We start from the raw sequence: 18,982 nt of genomic DNA, 5'->3' as shown, positions 1-18,982 counted from the left end.
TTTACATCACGATCTGCTTGACAGGACAAGCAATTAGATGAGGAGTAAACAAAAATTGTCAAAAATAGTTCTTTACTCCGTGTAGAATTATGTGTTTCACTCATTCCTTTGGGCCAAGTTAATAAGACGTTTTGCTGGAAGTAAAGATCTTGATGGAAAAAAATTGAAAAACTTGGCAAATTGCAGGAAGAGTAAAGGCTTAAAATCTTTCAATCATTTGCATGTGATTTTCTTGTAGTCCCTTCAAAATGTTGCAAGAAGGGTTTTTTTTTTGGCAGAGACTATTCAGGCTCACTGTCTGAATTAAAGTGTATTTTCCAAAGAATATCAGCAAAAGGATGATAGGAATTTGCCTGCCTGGGCTTGGAGTGTTAATTACATGTAGATCTACCTGTCTTTTGTTTGAAGTTCCAGATTCACCAAGCTTAATTACTTCCTAATCCAGGGTTACCAGTCAGTCTCTGTGTCACTTGGGAATTATTGGGAGAGTTCTGAAATTCCAGACTGTCGGTCAACATATAACAGCTTACATGACTTCTTGGCTCAGTCAACATGTTGACATGAATCTTCTCTTCAATTCTTGGCACAGTTCCCTCAATTTTAACCCAGTATTAAAGCTGGTCTGCTCATGTGGATGTGTATCTGGGTTGTGGACATAGTGTGACCGTTCTGGAACAGTAGTGGCTCTCACAGTAATTTTGTTTACCATGCACAAGACATACGGACTGTCTTACTGTTTGCTGATTGTCTTCACAGTATCCCTCAATTCTTCAATCGTCCCTGGGCCATTTTCTATTTTAGATGCTATCAGTTTTGTTCACAAAGAAAAAAAACAAACCAGACTGTCGTATTTCCCTTTGGAATTAATGGCAAATGGGAGTCGTGAAAAAGGATGAAAAAAGATATCTGGGAATTGAATGAAATAAAATTGATCTTGTAGGCTGGTGTACATGTATTAGCATGGTTTCTCTCATCTGGATTCTTCTAAACTCTGGGGTACTTCATGTTCTTCAGGATAGAGCAGGGTCATTCGGACAGTACACTACCATCTTTGATTTGTGGTTTACTTGTCCAGAGCTGGGGCGAAAGTGTCGAAATTAAATTACCACTCCAGAGAGGGTGAAAGACGCTGCGCCGATTGGGGTCTCTCCTTTAGAAACCCTGCAGTTAAGTGTGATATGTTTCTCTTTAAACAAGGTAAGTCTGGCTGTGTTAGTCACACCATCCTTTCCTACCTGGTCATCAGGCAGATTTTATTGACCCATGGGAGTCGTCACAAAAAGTCAATTTATCCTTTCATGAGCCATATTTCTTAGATCATTGACGGGCCATGTGTCTCACTGCAATTTCCTGTTCTGTCTGGTTGGTCATTTCAAGAGGTCTCAGCTCAAACGTTTGTCTGAGCATCTTATTGATGCCGCTAATGTTCCTGGACACATCTTACAAATTATCTTGGCAGGCTTCTTGGTGACAGTGTATCACACTTCTGGCTCATATAGATGACTTGAGATGTTGGAAAGTTTTGCTAAGAGCTGACATGTGTACATATTTGGGATATATATTGTGTGGGTTTGTAAGTTTGATTGCTTTCGCTCAGAATGGCAGAACGGAATCAAAAAATTGGCTTTCCAATTAGATTCCAGTTTTGAATAATATATATTTTAGATACATACATGTGCATACACAAGTGGTGTAACATTTGGTGCACTGGGTTTAATATATATAGATTTTATATTTATGAAATGTGAATTGATGGAGAACAGAAATTTATCAAGATAATTTACTGTTAAAATGACATCATTATTGAGATATTCTGTCTAACCTTGATACATGTATGTCTGTATACATGTAGGACTGGCTATATGTGCAGGCAGTAATAGGGGTCCAAACTTGACTTTTGCATCAGTTGTTCATGTTTGTTCAAATTGTACTTGAATACTGTATTTTGATTGAAATATTTAAAAGCTGTGGATAGTAAATTTCATATTGACCTTTCTTTTGTTGTTACTACCAAGAGTATGTTAATGATATAGTTGTAAAAATACATATGTATATGTAAGCTGAAAACGTTTCCTGAAAGATAGTGAGAGTTTAAAACTGCACCTGGAATACAGTGACAAGGTAGAAATTGAGATCATGTTTGGTTTTTTTTATGCATGTACAAGTATATGTATAATGGACATAAAATGTAAATTCATGGCAGTGTTTCATGCATTATTTTTCAGTGGCGTACAAATGTAGATCCACCTGGATGTCAGAGATAAGATGAACATGTATAAAGTGCCAACTTTGGCTGAAACCAATGTCTGTTTTAGGCTGATATTCTTGTGGAAATATTGCTGGCTGCTGGAAGGTTGGCAGGAATCTTGTCTTCGTTATTCTGCCTTCTGATGACTTTATCAAGGCTGTTGTTTCCCTTCGCCCTCTAGGCTTGGTTCACCCTGATTTTCTCAGACAGTTCACAATGCTGCCATTGCTAGCACCAGATTAGCTCCGTCTTTGGATGTCTGGGTGAAGAAAAATGAGTCTTGTTTTTACTGGAACTGCAGAGCTGACAGTGAGTCTGTGGCAGCTTGAGGTGGGGGCCGTTTCGATCGGTTCCCTGCTCTCAGCGAATGATTGATCCTTTTGGTATACGCACCGAATACTGATCACTGCTCTCCTCATTTAGTTCTCCTTTGAAAGTGAACAGGGCAGGATATTGCGACCATTGTTAATCTGACAGCAGTGATAATGTTGGGGGTACCAACTTGGCAGCCGGGTGGGAATGTTTCTTAAGGGGGAGAGATGTGGTCTGTGTAGGGCCTCTTACTTAGTGCGTCTCAGAACACTCATGGCTGTCCCTGGTTACCGGAGACAGAACTGTCACTTCACTCGAGAAATAAAAAAAAAAATTTCACCTTGAAAACGTATAGCTGATGAATGGCCAGGCCTGTATGACAGACTTCAGATGATGTCAGGAGAGTGTCGTTGTTGAGTTTTCTCCATCATCATCCGTTTGATGTGTCCAGTATATAGTTGAAGAGACACACTCGTACATGTAGATCTGTAGATAAAAAATATCTAACAAAACAGGTTACGAACCCTATTAATACCCACATGTTGTTCTCTGATTTGAATGTAATTGCAATGAAATTTGGATGACATATATTGGACTTCACCATATTATTGTACAGGCATAAAGCACATAGAGTATTTAAATTTCTTGCTCTGGTTGCTGTGAGGTCCTGGCGACAGGGAGTGATTGGAGGCATTCATGGCAGCATCTGAACTGAGCCTCACAATATTACCAATATGAGGCAACAGTCAAATAATAAACAAATTTGATGACGTATCTTCATAACTTAATTAATAAGTATGGTTTTTAATTGGTACCAAGTTAATCTGGCACAAGTGTGAATTCAAATTGTTGGTTAATGAATGTGACATAACATTGGAAAAAAAGCTAGGATATTCTGTGGGAATACATATATCGTTACCTTCAAATTAATCCAAGAGAACAATCCATTTCAGATACTATGGAGGCCAGTTAAACATGACAGAATTTGTGGCTATCTTCGAAAGCAGAGAATGCACGGTTTCCAGCTCTGGTAACATTTCTGGTGTGGAAAAAGTCATAATGGACTGGCCACATGGATTGACTGTCAGCACATGACTTCCACACAAAATACCATCTCAATCTGCAAGGCAGCTGTGTGTTATTAGTGAGAAATCAAAGATGGCCACCTAAATGAGTATTGTTAGCATGTCAACTGGAAGATTGTGGTAGTTTGCAACATTTCTGGCTGTCTGGTATGATTTATCACATCACATTTCAGAGGCAGTTATTTGCCAGAATGTTGCATGTAAATTCTGGCCTTATGTATGGCTGATATTTACATGGTAGTTACGTGTTTTTATCTTGGCTTTACATGCGCTGACATGTACATGTATGACATTCTGATCCACACATATCCCTGGCCCAGTAATTTGTTTGTACATTTACTTGTGCCTGTACATTTAATGTAGGATTACTTCTATAGTTGTTGATAGGGCGGCCATCTGGATCATACGTGTAGTGAACAGATATCCGTTGTATAAATTCTGCTGCTTGTAGTACTATACTTTGAAAGCAATTATATGTATATCAGGCTGTTTTAGGTAAGGAAACACTGATTCATTGTAGGCCAGAATCAACAACTTCAATCAGTTTAATACTATATAACTGTTAAAAATGTATGATGCAATGTATTGATCCATAACTTCAGCTAATTACTGTTAGCAATAAATAAATATTTCTTGTGGGACAATAAGATCAAAAAGTACAAATCATAGTTGCAAAAAATCATCAAGATTTTCATCTTGAAAGATGATTTTTTGTGACAACTTAATATAGTGTGTAATGGAAAAAGAGTTAGACTTAAAACTTAGTAAAATGGGATCGCATAATGTAAATGAACCCAAATTTCGTATTGGTTTAAATTGTTATATAGCCAAAGATCATTAGAGTTCTATTGCTCCTAGAAGGGTTTTTTAAGGTTTGATTGGAAGCTAGGATGATATCCTTTTGGAAAAGTGTAAATCTAGCATCAAAATTTATTTGCCTCTAAAAATGCTCTTCTTCTTGTGAAATTTTGAGACATTTACCATAACTGCCAACAAAAGTCGAAGGCATGTAGCTGTTTTTTTTTAGGCCCTTAATTAAATGTCTTGACTGCAGTAAGCTAATTTGGGAATCGCATTCACAACATACCCCTCATTTATAGTCGACTTGGTTCTAAATTAATGTTTTCTGGACTCCTTTAGAAGCTGCTGTGTATGTCACATTGTAACTTCAGGGCATATCTTCAGGGGTAATGACCTGCTTGGGCTATAGCCTGTTTTATCTGACAAAAACAAGACCACGACATAAGCCTTTCATTATCTATTTATATTTAGCACAATGGAGATGTGGTATACAATGTATTTGGTGTATGGTTAGGGTATATATGGACATCATTAATATTCAAAGGTTTCCAGCTCTCATAGGACTGTTTGCTGAACACTGTGCACCCTGTGGAAAAATTAGTTTGCATACAACTGGATTTACCACTGTGAATATCGTAAGTTTTCAGTGGCAAGACTAATATCTGAAAATATGGCTGGAAATATCTGTCTAATTTTAGTGGGTTTCCATGGGGATGCATTGTTGATGTAATCCGCACAAAGCCGTGAATACATCATCTTGGCACGTCCAAACAACAGTGCCATGTGTAAACGATGGGAGGACATGGAGGAAATCTGCTACTATTGGTAACTGGAATGGTTGACAATGGACGACGTTAGTGTGTGATGTTTACCTAAGACAGCCCGTGTTCACAGAGGACCACTCTAGTCTGGCTGGAGGATTGTACCCAGCATGCTTTGAGCATCAGATGGACGTGTTAGTGTATTGACAGTTCCTGACCGTGAAGGCTGGATCATTACTCCAGCGACTCTAATGCAAACTCACTCCTTCTACCATGAACAACCCCATGTATGCACACAAATTAGGCACCAAACTTTGATTGGTAGAGAATTTTATTGGTGTTTCATGTTTGTCAATTTTAATTAACACCAAAGGAGGGTGTAAATGAGTTGAAATGTGTCAAGGATTAAAATGAGAAGTGCACTATCAATGTTGCCTTGGGACAAACAAAGCAAAGCTGTTGGTTAGAAAAAAAAAATGAATGAAAACTATAGGATTTGCTAATAAGGACATATTGTTCGGATGTGGGCTTTCCAGGATAACACTCTTAAATGTATTGGTGATTGATGAATATTACTTACAATTTCAAAAATTCTTTCTTAGCAAAGACAAGACAGTTAAGTGGATATTTCCTGCCTTAGTTCAAAAAAATGAAAAGAGCTGATGATATGTGTAATGGAGTTCCTCCTATTTTAATCCAAGTTTGACTGACAAATACATTGTATTAAAGTGTTTCACATTTGTCATTTTCTGGAAGATGCTGGTGATACAAATGATGTGTATATCAAGGGAGGCTGGAAACAGTGATGTCGCAAATGTGTTTTGTCTGTATAACATTAAGTCTTGAAGGTTCTGGTATTGAGGATGACGTTTCTGATTTACTAAGAAGCTTCACTGATTTACTACCTGAAATGAGTGAATTTAATTGTTTATTAACTGTTACTTTTCCATATGTGTACCTGTTATGTACACGTACTTAGCTCGTCTTGTAAAACTGCTATTATCCCTGATGCAAATAAATCACGTTACCAAATTGAGTGTAGAGATAAAAGTTTGAAGTGTGAAGAGTTTCTTTACGTCTGGTGTTGCATGGTTCCAGATGTTTCCTTGGGCATGATTCACCCTGAAGTTTAAGTTTCCTGGTCCATTGGGATCTGTGGTATCCAGTCAGCGTAGATGAGCGTGCACTCCTCAGGGCGCTTTGTTCAGCCAGACAATATCTGGTGGCAAGAATAGAAATCATGAAGAATGAGCCAACTCAACTGTAGGCCATTCTCAGATCCATTTTTCTTCTGTAAGCTGTGAACTTATAAAGAGGGTTGCAGCTGACGTAGATCGAATTAGAATGGTTAGAAATTTATCAATCTGAAAGGAGGAGAAGATAACTTCCATCAGCGTAAAAACATGAGTTCTGGGAGAGGCGGAGACAGCTGAGTTATGGGCTGTTGAGAACAAGGACTGGTGTGAAGCTGTGGAGTAGTAAGGCTAGTCTCCATTTAACATAACTGCAACCATTTTGTCAAATAAATTTGAGAGTTCATTTTGTTTCCTTGTCAGATCAAATTGTAAAAGCATCAAACCATGAGCACTTAAAGTTAAGAATTTTTTAAAGGTTGTCAGTTATTTTTTATAAGGAGGCTTAACCTTAAATATCTGGATCAAACTCTGGATCAAAAACTTTCTTTCATTTAAGATAATGTCAGTGATTTGGTCAAGTTAAATTTGTCAGTTTTTCTCTTCAAAATGCCAGAAACATTGTGAGCACTTAACATCTAGAATGTTTGAATTTTAAATAAATTAAGGCTTTTATTGTCAGTGAATTTTATATACTATTGAGAATGCTTGTAATATTAAAACATGTCTTGTCCATTCTGTTGGGTATGTAAGAAATTAAAAAGTAACAGTGTTAAACATCCAGGATAATGGACCTGGTGTGCTTTTATTACAAGCGTGCTTATCTGGATTAAGAAAATAACCAGTATCATGTTAATCTACTTTGCTGGTTGAAATGTGCACATTCATTAGGTTATATCTCTGAATGACTGTTAACTGACCACTTAAGTTGTATATAGCATCCTTCAGAACCAAAGTGTACGAGACAAGCAATTAGTAAGATATGTCTGTCATTGATTATCTATCACTCGTTAACCCAGTTTATACAAATTGGTAATGTAGAACTTAATTCTTCAATGGTTTATCAACATGGATTGCTTGCCAGCTGTAATTTGTTTTTAGAGGCAGTAAGTTTTCCGTTACCACATTATGTGTGAGTATATACAACACTCGCCTAGAATGTAAGTTTTCAATTACTGCTCATAAGATCACACATGCAACAGTGGTCCAGAACAGGAACGGGGTAGTTCCAACTGGATGTGGTTTACGCACCACAGATTTCTGGGACAACACTTGCACAAAACTCACTCAGTTATTTGCATCACATAGGAGAATATATTTTCAGCTATATAACATGTCACTGGCTGTCTGCCATGCCTCAGTGCTCTGGCTGTTTCATTTCACCCTATATAATGCACATACATGTAAGTTAACGAGTCAGTGGTTAAGTCGAATATGTTTAACAGAGATACAGTGTGTGATCACTTTGTCAAAGCCGCTCTGCCATGATGCAGTAAGTAGCAAAGAAAAGGAACCCTATAGTTAATACAATGTGATCATTAGATGTACATTCCTGCTTAGATCTTTCATTATCAGCCAGCTAGGGTTTAACTAGTCAAGATCTAAAAATAAACATTGAATGTGCATAAAAAGAAAATGAAATGTGTAAGATACCTTACAAGATTATACTGACCCTGAGTGTTATATACTTCATTAATTTTGACTTTAAGAATTTAACTGTTTCATCTGACAATGACTTCACTACTCTGGCTGCCAAATGCTTAGATTGTAAACAAAGTTGATATTGTTCAAGACACCTGGAAGAATTTAAAGCTAACTGAAGTCTCTGCACATATCAGCATTTTCTGGGGGATTATCCTTGCTAATTGGTTGTGCAGCCCATATACATGTGAGCTGGTTTATGTACCATAGCTCAATTTTGGAGAATTTTTTGTGAACAGTGAGATAACATTTAACATGTATTGCTTTAGTGGAAAAATCTTTAAGGCTTATTGCTTGATCATTCTCTTATATATTGTTGTACAGCCATTTTTGGGACATCTTTTGAAATGTTTTTATCAAAGGTGAAATGTTTACAGAGCAGTTCTAATTGAACATTCATTCCATTTTCATTTCTTAATTACTGTCTGACAGTTGTTCTCAGAAACTGATAATTGGTGGTCGGCCCCTGTCTGATAGTTCCAATGAATCACACATGGAGCTACAGTCTTTCTATGAGTAATTTCTTGTGCTTATCATATTCTCTCTATGCCTTGGAGTTCTGACCTTTCTGGCTGTTTGATGACAAGACACAACTGGTGAACGCAAACAGTCAGTTTGTCTGTGATAGGTGCTCCATCAACACACACTTTGTTGATGCTTTGTTAAACATTAATGGACAGGCTGTTGAGATTATTGATGTTAGTTTAGCTCTGCATGAGGATATGTTCTGGGTTTTCCTTATAGATATGTCACCATTGCTTTTTGTTTCTGTGGTTTTGAAGTGGGCAAATCATAATCAAAACTATGTAAATCCAGACTTTAAAAGCTTTAAATTTTGCTCATACATGCACGTGAACATAACTTTCTACAGTTACTGCTTTCCCACAAAAAGTGCCAGATTCTCTGTGATTTACTAACAGAATTTATTATTTATGATAGGAGTTAATAGACATTGATATTTTGGCAGCTACCCTCTGTGGGTTATTTTGTGTTGCTAGGCACCAAGTTAATTCCTTGAACTCTGGTTCAGCAGTATCTTGAATCCTCCTACTGTGCACATGGTCTGAGGATAAAAGCCTAATCAAGGTGGGTATAGAACAATGAGGATAGCATCTGTGTGAATCCTCATCACAGCCCCAAGGCCACACTGGTTAAGGTCTGTAGGCTCTAGGGTAAGCCAGGGAAGAGCAAGAACACTAGTGACAGATATATTAAAAGATACTGATGAATATAAAGCTATGTAGCCTTTTGACATTTTCTGTAAATCTATCTTCCATCTTTATTGCTGTGTTGATGATTGTATCCTTGGTCCTTGGTTGCCTCTGACAAATGTTCAAAGCTTGCACAAGAGCTTAAGCATAGTTTGTGTGGTAAAATCTTAATCCATATTGCTATGTAAGGAGAGTAAATCAGTATGTATAAATGGAAATTAGGTGTGTTTACGTGATATTGAATATTTATGCTGCTTGCATATGTGTCTTGCTACTGCCGTATATAAACTGTCAGAGGTTGTCAGTAATATCTATTGGAAGGGTTTGTAAGTATTAAGAGACAATACAGTTTTTAATGTATTGTTTTCAAGCATTGAAACCCTTTTTTGAATTTTGCAGGTGTGTTTGTGTTAACTTGTCATGACCTTGTTTATCTGTTTCACAAATTATTCTGGCAACACCTGGGTGTTCCATTAATACCCTTCTCACTGGTGATAGTTCAAAGAGAAGCAACACATTATGGGAGCCATCTTGGCTTTTAGTAGATAGAGATTACCATAGATTTCCTTTATGCTCCATAAAGACATGATTCTGTTAGACGGTGCTGGTTTTTCTCCGATCTCTAATGTTCTCTGGAGCCAGTGTGCTGAGCTATATACATTCTGATCTTATTTATCAGTCTTGTCAGTGGCCTCCGTGTACTGAGTCTCTGATCAGATCTAGTATAACACAGGGAAGGTTTTAATACAGGCTTATGCGGGACTTCAGAATAGCCGTCTCCGTCAACCAGTATTGCCTCTCCAGGTCAGCGTAACAAAATAGTGATTTCATCTTTTCGGACATTGTTCTGTGAAACGCTGAAGACATCTGATCCTTGCTGAATATAGTTAACGCTTGTTAAGTCTCTGTGGAAGATTACAGAGATAGACTCTCTTATTAAATCTCCTGTGAACTCCCCTAGTTCTTATGCATATAGATAGAGTGTGTTATTGAATGTCTCAGTGTTCTGGTGCGCAAGTTCATTACCACTTACCAGCAGTTCTCATAGGATAGATCTATCCCTGTGTACCGAAGCAGTCAGAATGGAAACTTGTACTGCTGTATCAGTATCTTTGTGATATCAGGAGTGTGTAGTTCAATCAGCGTCTACCATAAAAACTAGGGATCTTTATCTTCCTCAGCTTTCATTTGTGGAATTACATGTAGGTGTTTTCCTGAAGGCTCGAAAAATCAGGACATCATACAAACATGATGAGGTGTATGGCTGTAAGCTGTACATTGGCTACCTGAGAAATCAAAGTTGAGCCCTGCACTATGTAAATTGCCACAATCAGTAGGACCAGTAAACTGGGGAACATGCAGTTCATTATGGTGCAGTAATCATAGCATTGGCCAGATTTAGGGTTAAGGCCAGCAACCAACAGATCCAACAAACTGCAGGGACTGTTTCTCAGATCATGCAAGAGCCATACATAGCACTGACCAGACTGAGGGTTGCCCCGCTCCACAGTGCAACAGCCAGTAGATCTACATGTCTAAGAACTAGATCTGTGCAACTGGCAGTGACATCATGCTGGTTACACCATTGCCAAAAACCATTGCCATGTTTATCAGCCCATTTTCAAACTTATTTACACAGGCTATTGTGGAATGTGCTGTGTATTGACATGGTAAAGTAGTAATGACCAGATCTAATAAAATAGACATACATGATATAGGATCAAGACACTGCTGATGGCAAGGGAAACAGCACTTAGTTTCATCATGTATTTTTGGTGAAAAATAATTGTCAAACTTGGTAATTAGTATTAGTGAGGCACTACGAACTTCACATATAAATATAATTTTTGTCATAGTGTACATATGACTTCTCTCAGCTTAATTGCCATTAGTCATGTGTGGCATTGCTCTGTGGGATGATGTTGTAATGCACACCTTAACACATGGAAATGGCATCATTGGTTGGTTTCTTTCAGTGTAGTACATCATTGTGCCAGCGTGCCATGGAAATGGCATCTTTGGTTGGTTTCTTTCAGTGTAGTACATCATTGTGCCAGCGTGCCATGGAAATGGCATCTTTGGTTGGTTTCTTTCAGTGTAGTACATCATTGTGCCAGCGTGCCATGGAAATGGCATCTTTGGTTGGTTTCTTTTTTTAACAGCTAACAGGCAGCCTTGGGGTTGTCATAACAAGACAAGAAATTGTCTCATTGTGCCAGTGTGCCTCGACCATGTTTCTCATTATATTGCTAGGTGTTTTACTTTATAAACTGTACCTCTCTGATTCATTGATGTTGAACTAACTAAACTGAAGGTAAAAAGTCATTTTGTGTTAGTTAATGCTATGTTCACTGTCATCTGAACAGGACTTGCCAGTCCCCCGGAAGAGGAAGGTTCTTCCTCTTATTTTATCTCACAATAAGCTGCTCAGAAGTAGTCAGAGAGAGCCGGCTATCACTAATTAAATATTGAGCATGAGGAAGATACGGCTAATAAGGAATAGCCCCTTTGATCCAAGACAGTTGGAGGTCGCCATGACGGCACCTGTTGTTATGACAACCCCAAATGACATCCAATCAAGTCTGAGCTGGCAAATCTTGAAGACATATGGTGACAGGGCAATTTGTCACACATGTACTTATAGTAATTTGCCTCATTTTGCCTATGTAATCATTAAACAAGACCTGCGAAATCAATTATACTTACATATGTGCATTTATCTTCATGGGGTGTTTGCAACAAAAAATGCTGTAGATGTACCTTCTCATAAAATGTGATGGAATGTTCATATCTATTGCAATTTTCTGCTTAGAATTAAAAAAGAAAGTATATCTATTAAAATGTTTGTTACATGTATATCTGCTTGTCGGCCTTAGTCTCTTATCTTATTTTGGATTATTTTATACGTGTGGTTACATATAACTTGAATGAAAAGAAGTATGTTGTTATCAGAAGTCCATTACCTAGAAGTTCCCTATAGCTACAGCACAGTACACATGTTACATCATCTGTAGACGCTCGCGCCATCTGGTGGGGAAATATGCCAACCTCTTGGGTGGAAATTGTGAACTGAATCATGGGAAATCTAATTGTAACGGTTGCTGCAAGAACTGGCCACACCTTGAAACCGAAACTCTGTATTTAAAAACTTTCGCTGATAATTGTTGGTATGCATTTAAGAACCTGTTGTCTAGTTTTATACTTCCAAACAACTCTAGAACAATTACTATCAAAGACATTGTTGTCGTTTTACAAAACTTTCCTTTGCCATAATTTTCTTTAAGTCTATTTCAACACAAGCGTGTTTGGAACTCATCATGCATTAGCTGTTTCACATAATGTGTTAGAGATTGAAGAAAAGTGTAAGGTGTCATGGAGACTAGTTATAGGAAAGTTGCATACTTCCAGGCATTGGACTTTTGAGATTACATATACATGCTCTCTCAATTGCAACAGTCTGCTTTGTGTCAGTAATTTTCATAATTAGAGAATTTATCTCTTACATAAATAACCTTCAGCTTTGCAATTTCAAGGCTAGCTTAGCAAATAAGCGAATTACAAGTGATGAATCAATAATTATAACTTAACACCTTGCAATATTCCCACCATATGGTGGTGACACAAATTATGAATGTTAAATAACAAATCATAATGCCAGGTAATAATTATTTCCTATGGTTAAAGGCTTGGAGTTGCTGAAAATAAATATTTCATGCCTGTGCATGAGTCAGTACCAGGTTTTACAAATCTTGTGAAATGGGCAGTTTATACAAATTATGTGTGGCATTCACATTGTAAATCCAGTGTAGACATGGTGGTGTTAGCTTTTCTGCCTTGGTAATATTCCTTTGTTCATTAAAGGATTGTTTGGCCTTGTGTCACAAGGAATTGTTTCAAGGCTGCCTGTTAGCTGTTAAATCTTGGGGGCAGTAATTTATTGCTTGAAGTTATGGTCGATTCATTACAGGAAGAGGTGTTAATTACACCTGGTTACACCTGTCTGGCGATCAATTTGATAAGGCTTGGACTCTCCGTGGCATGGGACTGCCCACGGTGCGGTCAATCCTAAATGTCAACCCAACCAGCCTGAGCTTTGGACCATCAGACATCTGGTAGATTATCAGGCTAGAATTTGTCAAACAATACCAGCTATTTAAGGCACCCAACCCCCACTCCCTCCCCTGTTTAAGAAATATGTGTGGTCAGACATTAAGAATTTATTCAAATCATCACACAATGTTCCTTTTTTAAGAATAAATAGCTTCTGGTTGCTATATGTATTAAATTTCAGAATGTAGTTCATACAGCAATTTCCTGGTGGTCCCGTTATTTTGAGGTATTTAAATGTTCATTGATAGTATCTATTGTTTATACAAGTGTAAAAACACTTGGTATCTCTCATTTGGGGGACAAATATTGGTTATTAAGAGCTAGCTGGAAGGTCAAGTCACCGCGCAGGCTTCTGGGTTATGGTCTCCTCCGTAGAGAAGCGTCTTCAGCGAGTAGAGACACGGCTTGAAGTACCAAAGCATTGGGGGGGCAGGTTAGGTGTAAAATTGGTCAATAACTTGTCTCCGATATTCCAGCAGACTGAAGGCAGTGTTGTTCTGCCAGTTTCCAGTGTTGTCAGATCAATCCCCCCTCTCTTCTCGGCAGAAATGGACTCTCCTAATTGTCTGACTGTGAGCTGTAGACATATACATAGGCAACTGCATATTCCTATAAAATTGTTGCCGGCTCTTGCGTGTGCATTGGAGTCATTATGAGGGAATGGCAAAGTGTCAAACAAGGAAAGCAGCAGGTTGCCAGATTGTTATTGCCCAAAGAAATGTAATCTAACGCAGTTAAGGGCCAGCTTTATTATTACGCTGGGCATTTTTTCTGGAGGGTGACCTAACTTGGCTTTTGCCTGTAACCTGGTGTCATCATCGCACCACTGGACATTCAGGGTTTCTGCCAGAGCCATCAAATACCACAGATGTCGACCCTATGCGACAGAAACAATCCAACAGTTGGTTGAAGACAGTGGGATCAGTCTTCATGTTTCGCTTCAAACTCTACAAGCTCTTGCCCCCTCTAAGCAAGCGTATATTTGGAAAAGATCAAAGTAAGTAACACCTGTCATTAGACTTCTTCTCTGAATCATGCTTATTTTATGCTCTGCTAATTGTTGTGAGATGCAAGGACGTAAGTACCCAACAGATAGCGTAAGCGCCTGTCCTCAAATATATTGCAGGAGTACCACAAAGGAATATGGAAATATATGCAAATATTTATGATGCCTGATACAGACTGTTGCTATGGTGACTGTTTAATATATGGCATATAGTTTTAAGTTGTTTTGTCCATATGCACATCACCTAGCTGCGTTTGTACTTTATGATTCTAGTCCGTATCCAAGGAAACTTGACGCAGGGAATTTCATCATTCTCATCTCACCACCCAAGTTAATTTATTTTTTCCCTCTGAATCATCTCTGCGAGTGTATTTGTTATGGTATAGAACCTCACTTTGTGGTCACACAGAAGTTGTTTTCTGGTCATCTGGATTTATACTTAAGGAGTCGAGCTGCACTGAATTCTAATACCTAACATAAAAAAATTGCACACATCATTTAGAGAAGAGTTCTGGGCTAGGTTTACTTGATGAATGTTCATCATTCAATCGTAACGCCGTCATTATTTTCTCATCTATCCGTGCATGGTTTCAGCGGATTATGGGTATTGCCTGGCCTGTTGCCTGCTCTCCTTAGCCTATGTCCTCTAGCAAGTCTGCTTGGAGCTTGAATATTTTGAAGGGTGAAGAAATATAGGTGGTCTAAAATTGGAAATATCCTTACTGGTGGGGAAAAGTAATCCGCGGCCACTGTTCTCTGTTGGCGGATCTCATTTGCCAACTTTATATTAAAAAAATTTGAGCTTGGGATAAATTTGAAGATGCCTTGTCTTGTGAATAAGCTTTTACAAGAGAAAAAGGCATCTAGTGACTGGCATTTTCCCATAGGACTGGTTCACTTGGGAGGCTGAGCCATGCTCGGGTTCAGTGTAACACCCTGCTGGCTTAATTGTGGGATTGACAAAATGGATTGTATCCATTGAAAGCTTCCACAAAAATCCCTTTTGACCTTTAACCTAAAACAGAAGAGATGCTGTGTGTGCTAAAATTACTAGGTACAATTGTGCTCCACCATAGCAGCTTTGTTTGTAATCAGCCCAAGTGCCCTTCCTATGCAGCTTTAAGGAGATTTGTCTCTGATAGTCTGTTTCTAATGCTATCACACACATGGCTTCATTAGCCCACTCACAGTTCATTGGATTAATGATTGTACGAAACTACTGTTGCTATAAGGGATTGTTTTCGCGGAAACGTGACACATGCTGCAGACAAGTGGTCTGAGTACCTTACTGCTGCTTTTCACATTTGTGGTATGCTAGCTATTAAATTTTATTTGGATTATATTCAGCTATATAAGCTCAGTTCGCATGCATACATGTACTGATATTTGATTATTTGCACATGTATGCCAGCAGAAATACTACTATTCAGAGATATATGAAAATAAAGGTTTGTATTCCCTATTTCATTTACTTATTTTAATGTCTTATATAAATCATGCTATGTCATAGATGTTTATATTGCGTGTGTAAATTGTGTAAGTAGTATGTGTTATCTTTATGAAATTCACATACATTTGTATTCATCAGACCTGTACATTTGTTTAAGCTGCGAAAAATTTCCAGCTAAATTTTCCTGACCCTTTATTTAATAGTAAGCATGCTATAACGTCAAGCAGGTAATGCAACCAGGGAAGCAATTTGTATTTGTATGTACTCCATTTCACAAATCAAATGGAAAATATTGCACTTCTGATATTCAGAGGCAGTGAAGTTGAACTGTGAAACCTTTACAACTCAAGGTTAAATTCTAATGTCTTTGACGTGTGTATACATTCAGGATGTAAATTTAATAAAAGCAATGTTCGATCTCAGTAGAAGAAGGAATGGGTTTTTGTGATTGCCATTTAATTTTTGAAACATTAAAATATGTTACACTTTCTCGGCCAGATTTTCACCAGTAGGGTTAGCTCAATACACTCAACAGCCTTTGTCTTAACTGACAGTCGACTTTCTTATGGACATGAACCAGGTTCTGACACCTATAGGCCTAACGTCTCTGACGTAGTATGTACAAAATTATTGTAAGTGATGAACAAAAAAAACAAAAAAATAAATGAATATTAACCCATGCATGTCAAATGGTATAGAAAGTGTTATGCTTTGATCCTGAGTGTTTTTACAATGGCTACAAAATAATATTGCATTTACCCCTCAGAATCTGTATCCTTACACGCCAGTCAGACCTGCCAGGAGGTTGAGTACACAATAAAACAGACAGCTACATTCTGAGTTACACAATGTCTCACAGTGAATATGTACTGGTAAAACAGAATTGTATTCATGAAGCATGAAGTCATCTTCCTTATGTGTGTATAATAGAGTTTTTCTACAACAGTAGTTGTGTATGTAGATCAGTTTCTACATAGATTAGTAATCTATGTAGAACTGTAGTACTGATTTGCTCAGAATTAAGGGTAAGTTGTAAGTAAATCGTATAGTGAATAGTCACCACATGGCTATAGAGATCAGTACCTGCAGTCTTCTGATCTGTAATCTGATCTGGGACTCGGTAGTTGTCTGGGCTGGACATACACGTAATACAAAGCCTTAATCTAGTTAATAACCATACTTTGGGGCAATCAGGCTCAGTGAAGCTCTGAGTTTCATTTCTTCTGCTCTTCTTGGACTAAGTATGTAGTAGCATATACAGTAGCTTGTCAAAATGTTACAGGCTTCATATTTGTTGTAACCTAAATTGTCATTATCCAAAAAGGAATTTGCCTCACTATTAAGCAAAAAAAATTGTAAATAAGATATGTGGTTCTTGGTCATGAAGTACTAAAAGGTTTTTGACAATGCCCAATAGGTGCTTGACGTGGATGAGGATGGTAAAACCCTGCACACTGTAAACTATGAAACTGATAAATGGCTCCTGTTCTAGAACATTATCTCAGTATTGACCAGAAGAAAAAGTCTGCGAGGCTTTTATCCAAATGGATGCTCAGTTTGTATTATCAAATTTTGAAGTAAATTGTCGCTATTGTAATCATTGGGGGAGAAAATAAGCACGCGTTTTGGCAAAATGAAGTGATTCTGGCAGACCATGGTGCCCCTTATTCTAGTCCTTTAATATTAGCACACTATAAATAGATACCAAGATGCGAGATACTGTGTACTGTGGCATGATAGCCAACATATCTATTACCCTGTCTCCTATGAGAGAATTGATTATCAGCTGTCGTCCAGGGTTTCAGCGGAAAATTGGCAAACAGCAAATTGTAATTCTGCAAGTCTTGTGCTCACCTAGGCTGTGGGCATGGTAGCAAAGAGGTAGTTGATGGTCACAGCAAAAGTTGACCGAGAAACTTGATCCTTGATTTGATTTCCATACTGATGGTGAAGTAATCAGCTTTCAGACCAACAGGCTGATGAAGGAGACACAATTCCTCCAAGGCTTTGTCTGAAAACTCAGTGTCATGCAGTCTCGTTTGACAAGAATTTGGGAGATAATTGATAAAAATTCCAACAAAGTGACAATTTTTTCTCCTCACTGATTTTTATGGGGAGGTAAAATGTTCACTTGCATCAGTTGATGTTCTGTCAGTTATTATTTAGCTTTTATAATGTAAGCCTTCACGTTTTGTTTTTTTGTTCTTAAGTGTTTAGTGTTTCGAGATGGGCATTAAGCCATAATTATTCTTTCATTTGTTTGGGACGTTTTTTCTTTTAAACATGATTTGTTGAAAAAATATTTTTACAACCATATGTACATGTTTGGAGATTTAATGAAGAGGATGTATCACTTCAGTTTACTGACTTCTAAAAATATTAGCAAAGTGAGGAAATGCTTTATACATTATGCTGGCCACATTTTTTGTTGTCATATAGTACCATCTATTATCTTTACCAGTTTTTGTGTGGTACCAGTATGTTAAGAGCCAGAACTCAACAATAATTGATCATTTAACTGCGGTAGTGTTTAATGATAGAAACTTCTGACCCATGAAATTTGAAAAGTAGTCCAATTGAAACATATATAATAAATAAGTGCAATGTCATTCTGCAAGCAGTATTGTGAAGAGTTTGATTTTAATCTTGAAATGGTATTGTTTTTTACATTAATTGTCCGGGATGGCATGACTATAGTGGCATCACAGGATTTCTGACAGTTTGCTAAAAGCCGTTCAGTTTGCCCTTGGCTCTCAGAATGGAAAACTTCATGTAATTAACTGCACTGTTCGATGAGTAGCTTTTTTTCATTCTGTATTTCATTTTTCTAATTTGTGGCAATGTTCTCTGTGTGCGACCAGTGTAGAATGTAGGAATGAGAACAGAGGCAGCAGGCCTAGCTGATGGACTGATGTGTATAACCAGAAGAAGCCATGATAGAATCCATGATAGAACATTGATCCATCCTTGGATAATCATCACTGTATCATCCTGTCCCAGCCCTTAACAATTAGGCATATTAAATACTAATGCATTAATAGCTGTACAATTAGTGTGTTTTTTTTAACTGCATATATCCACATTTATATAATACAACCAGCCATTTCAAAGTGGCACATTGTGCTTTCCTGCTGTTGTTTCTAAACCATGTTCTCATGCAGGCA

The 18,982-nt window shown here is 37.7% G+C and overlaps 1 protein-coding gene across 8 annotated transcripts in view; it reads left to right on the top strand.

Annotated features, from left to right (window-relative positions):
• The window catches only part of LOC135467994 (Kv channel-interacting protein 4-like), a 220,930-nt gene that overhangs the window by 119,891 nt on the left and 82,057 nt on the right, over positions 1–18,982 (top strand). Inside the window, exon 1 of one of the 8 annotated variants that reach the window (XM_064745981.1) lies at positions 13,941–14,359. The exons of the other annotated variants lie outside the window; for them this stretch is intronic. Coding sequence (XP_064602051.1) covers positions 14,242–14,359 — 118 coding nt within the window. The 5' untranslated portion in view covers positions 13,941–14,241. Of the gene's footprint in view, positions 1–13,940; positions 14,360–18,982 lie in introns of those variants that run through there. 8 annotated transcript variants of the gene reach the window in all.

Source organism: Liolophura sinensis, chromosome 6, assembly GCF_032854445.1.
Source record: "Liolophura sinensis isolate JHLJ2023 chromosome 6, CUHK_Ljap_v2, whole genome shotgun sequence".
NCBI lineage: Eukaryota > Metazoa > Mollusca > Polyplacophora > Chitonida > Chitonidae > Liolophura > Liolophura sinensis.
Note: the sequence above shows the minus strand (reverse complement) of the source record. Positions and strands in the feature narration are given on the sequence as shown.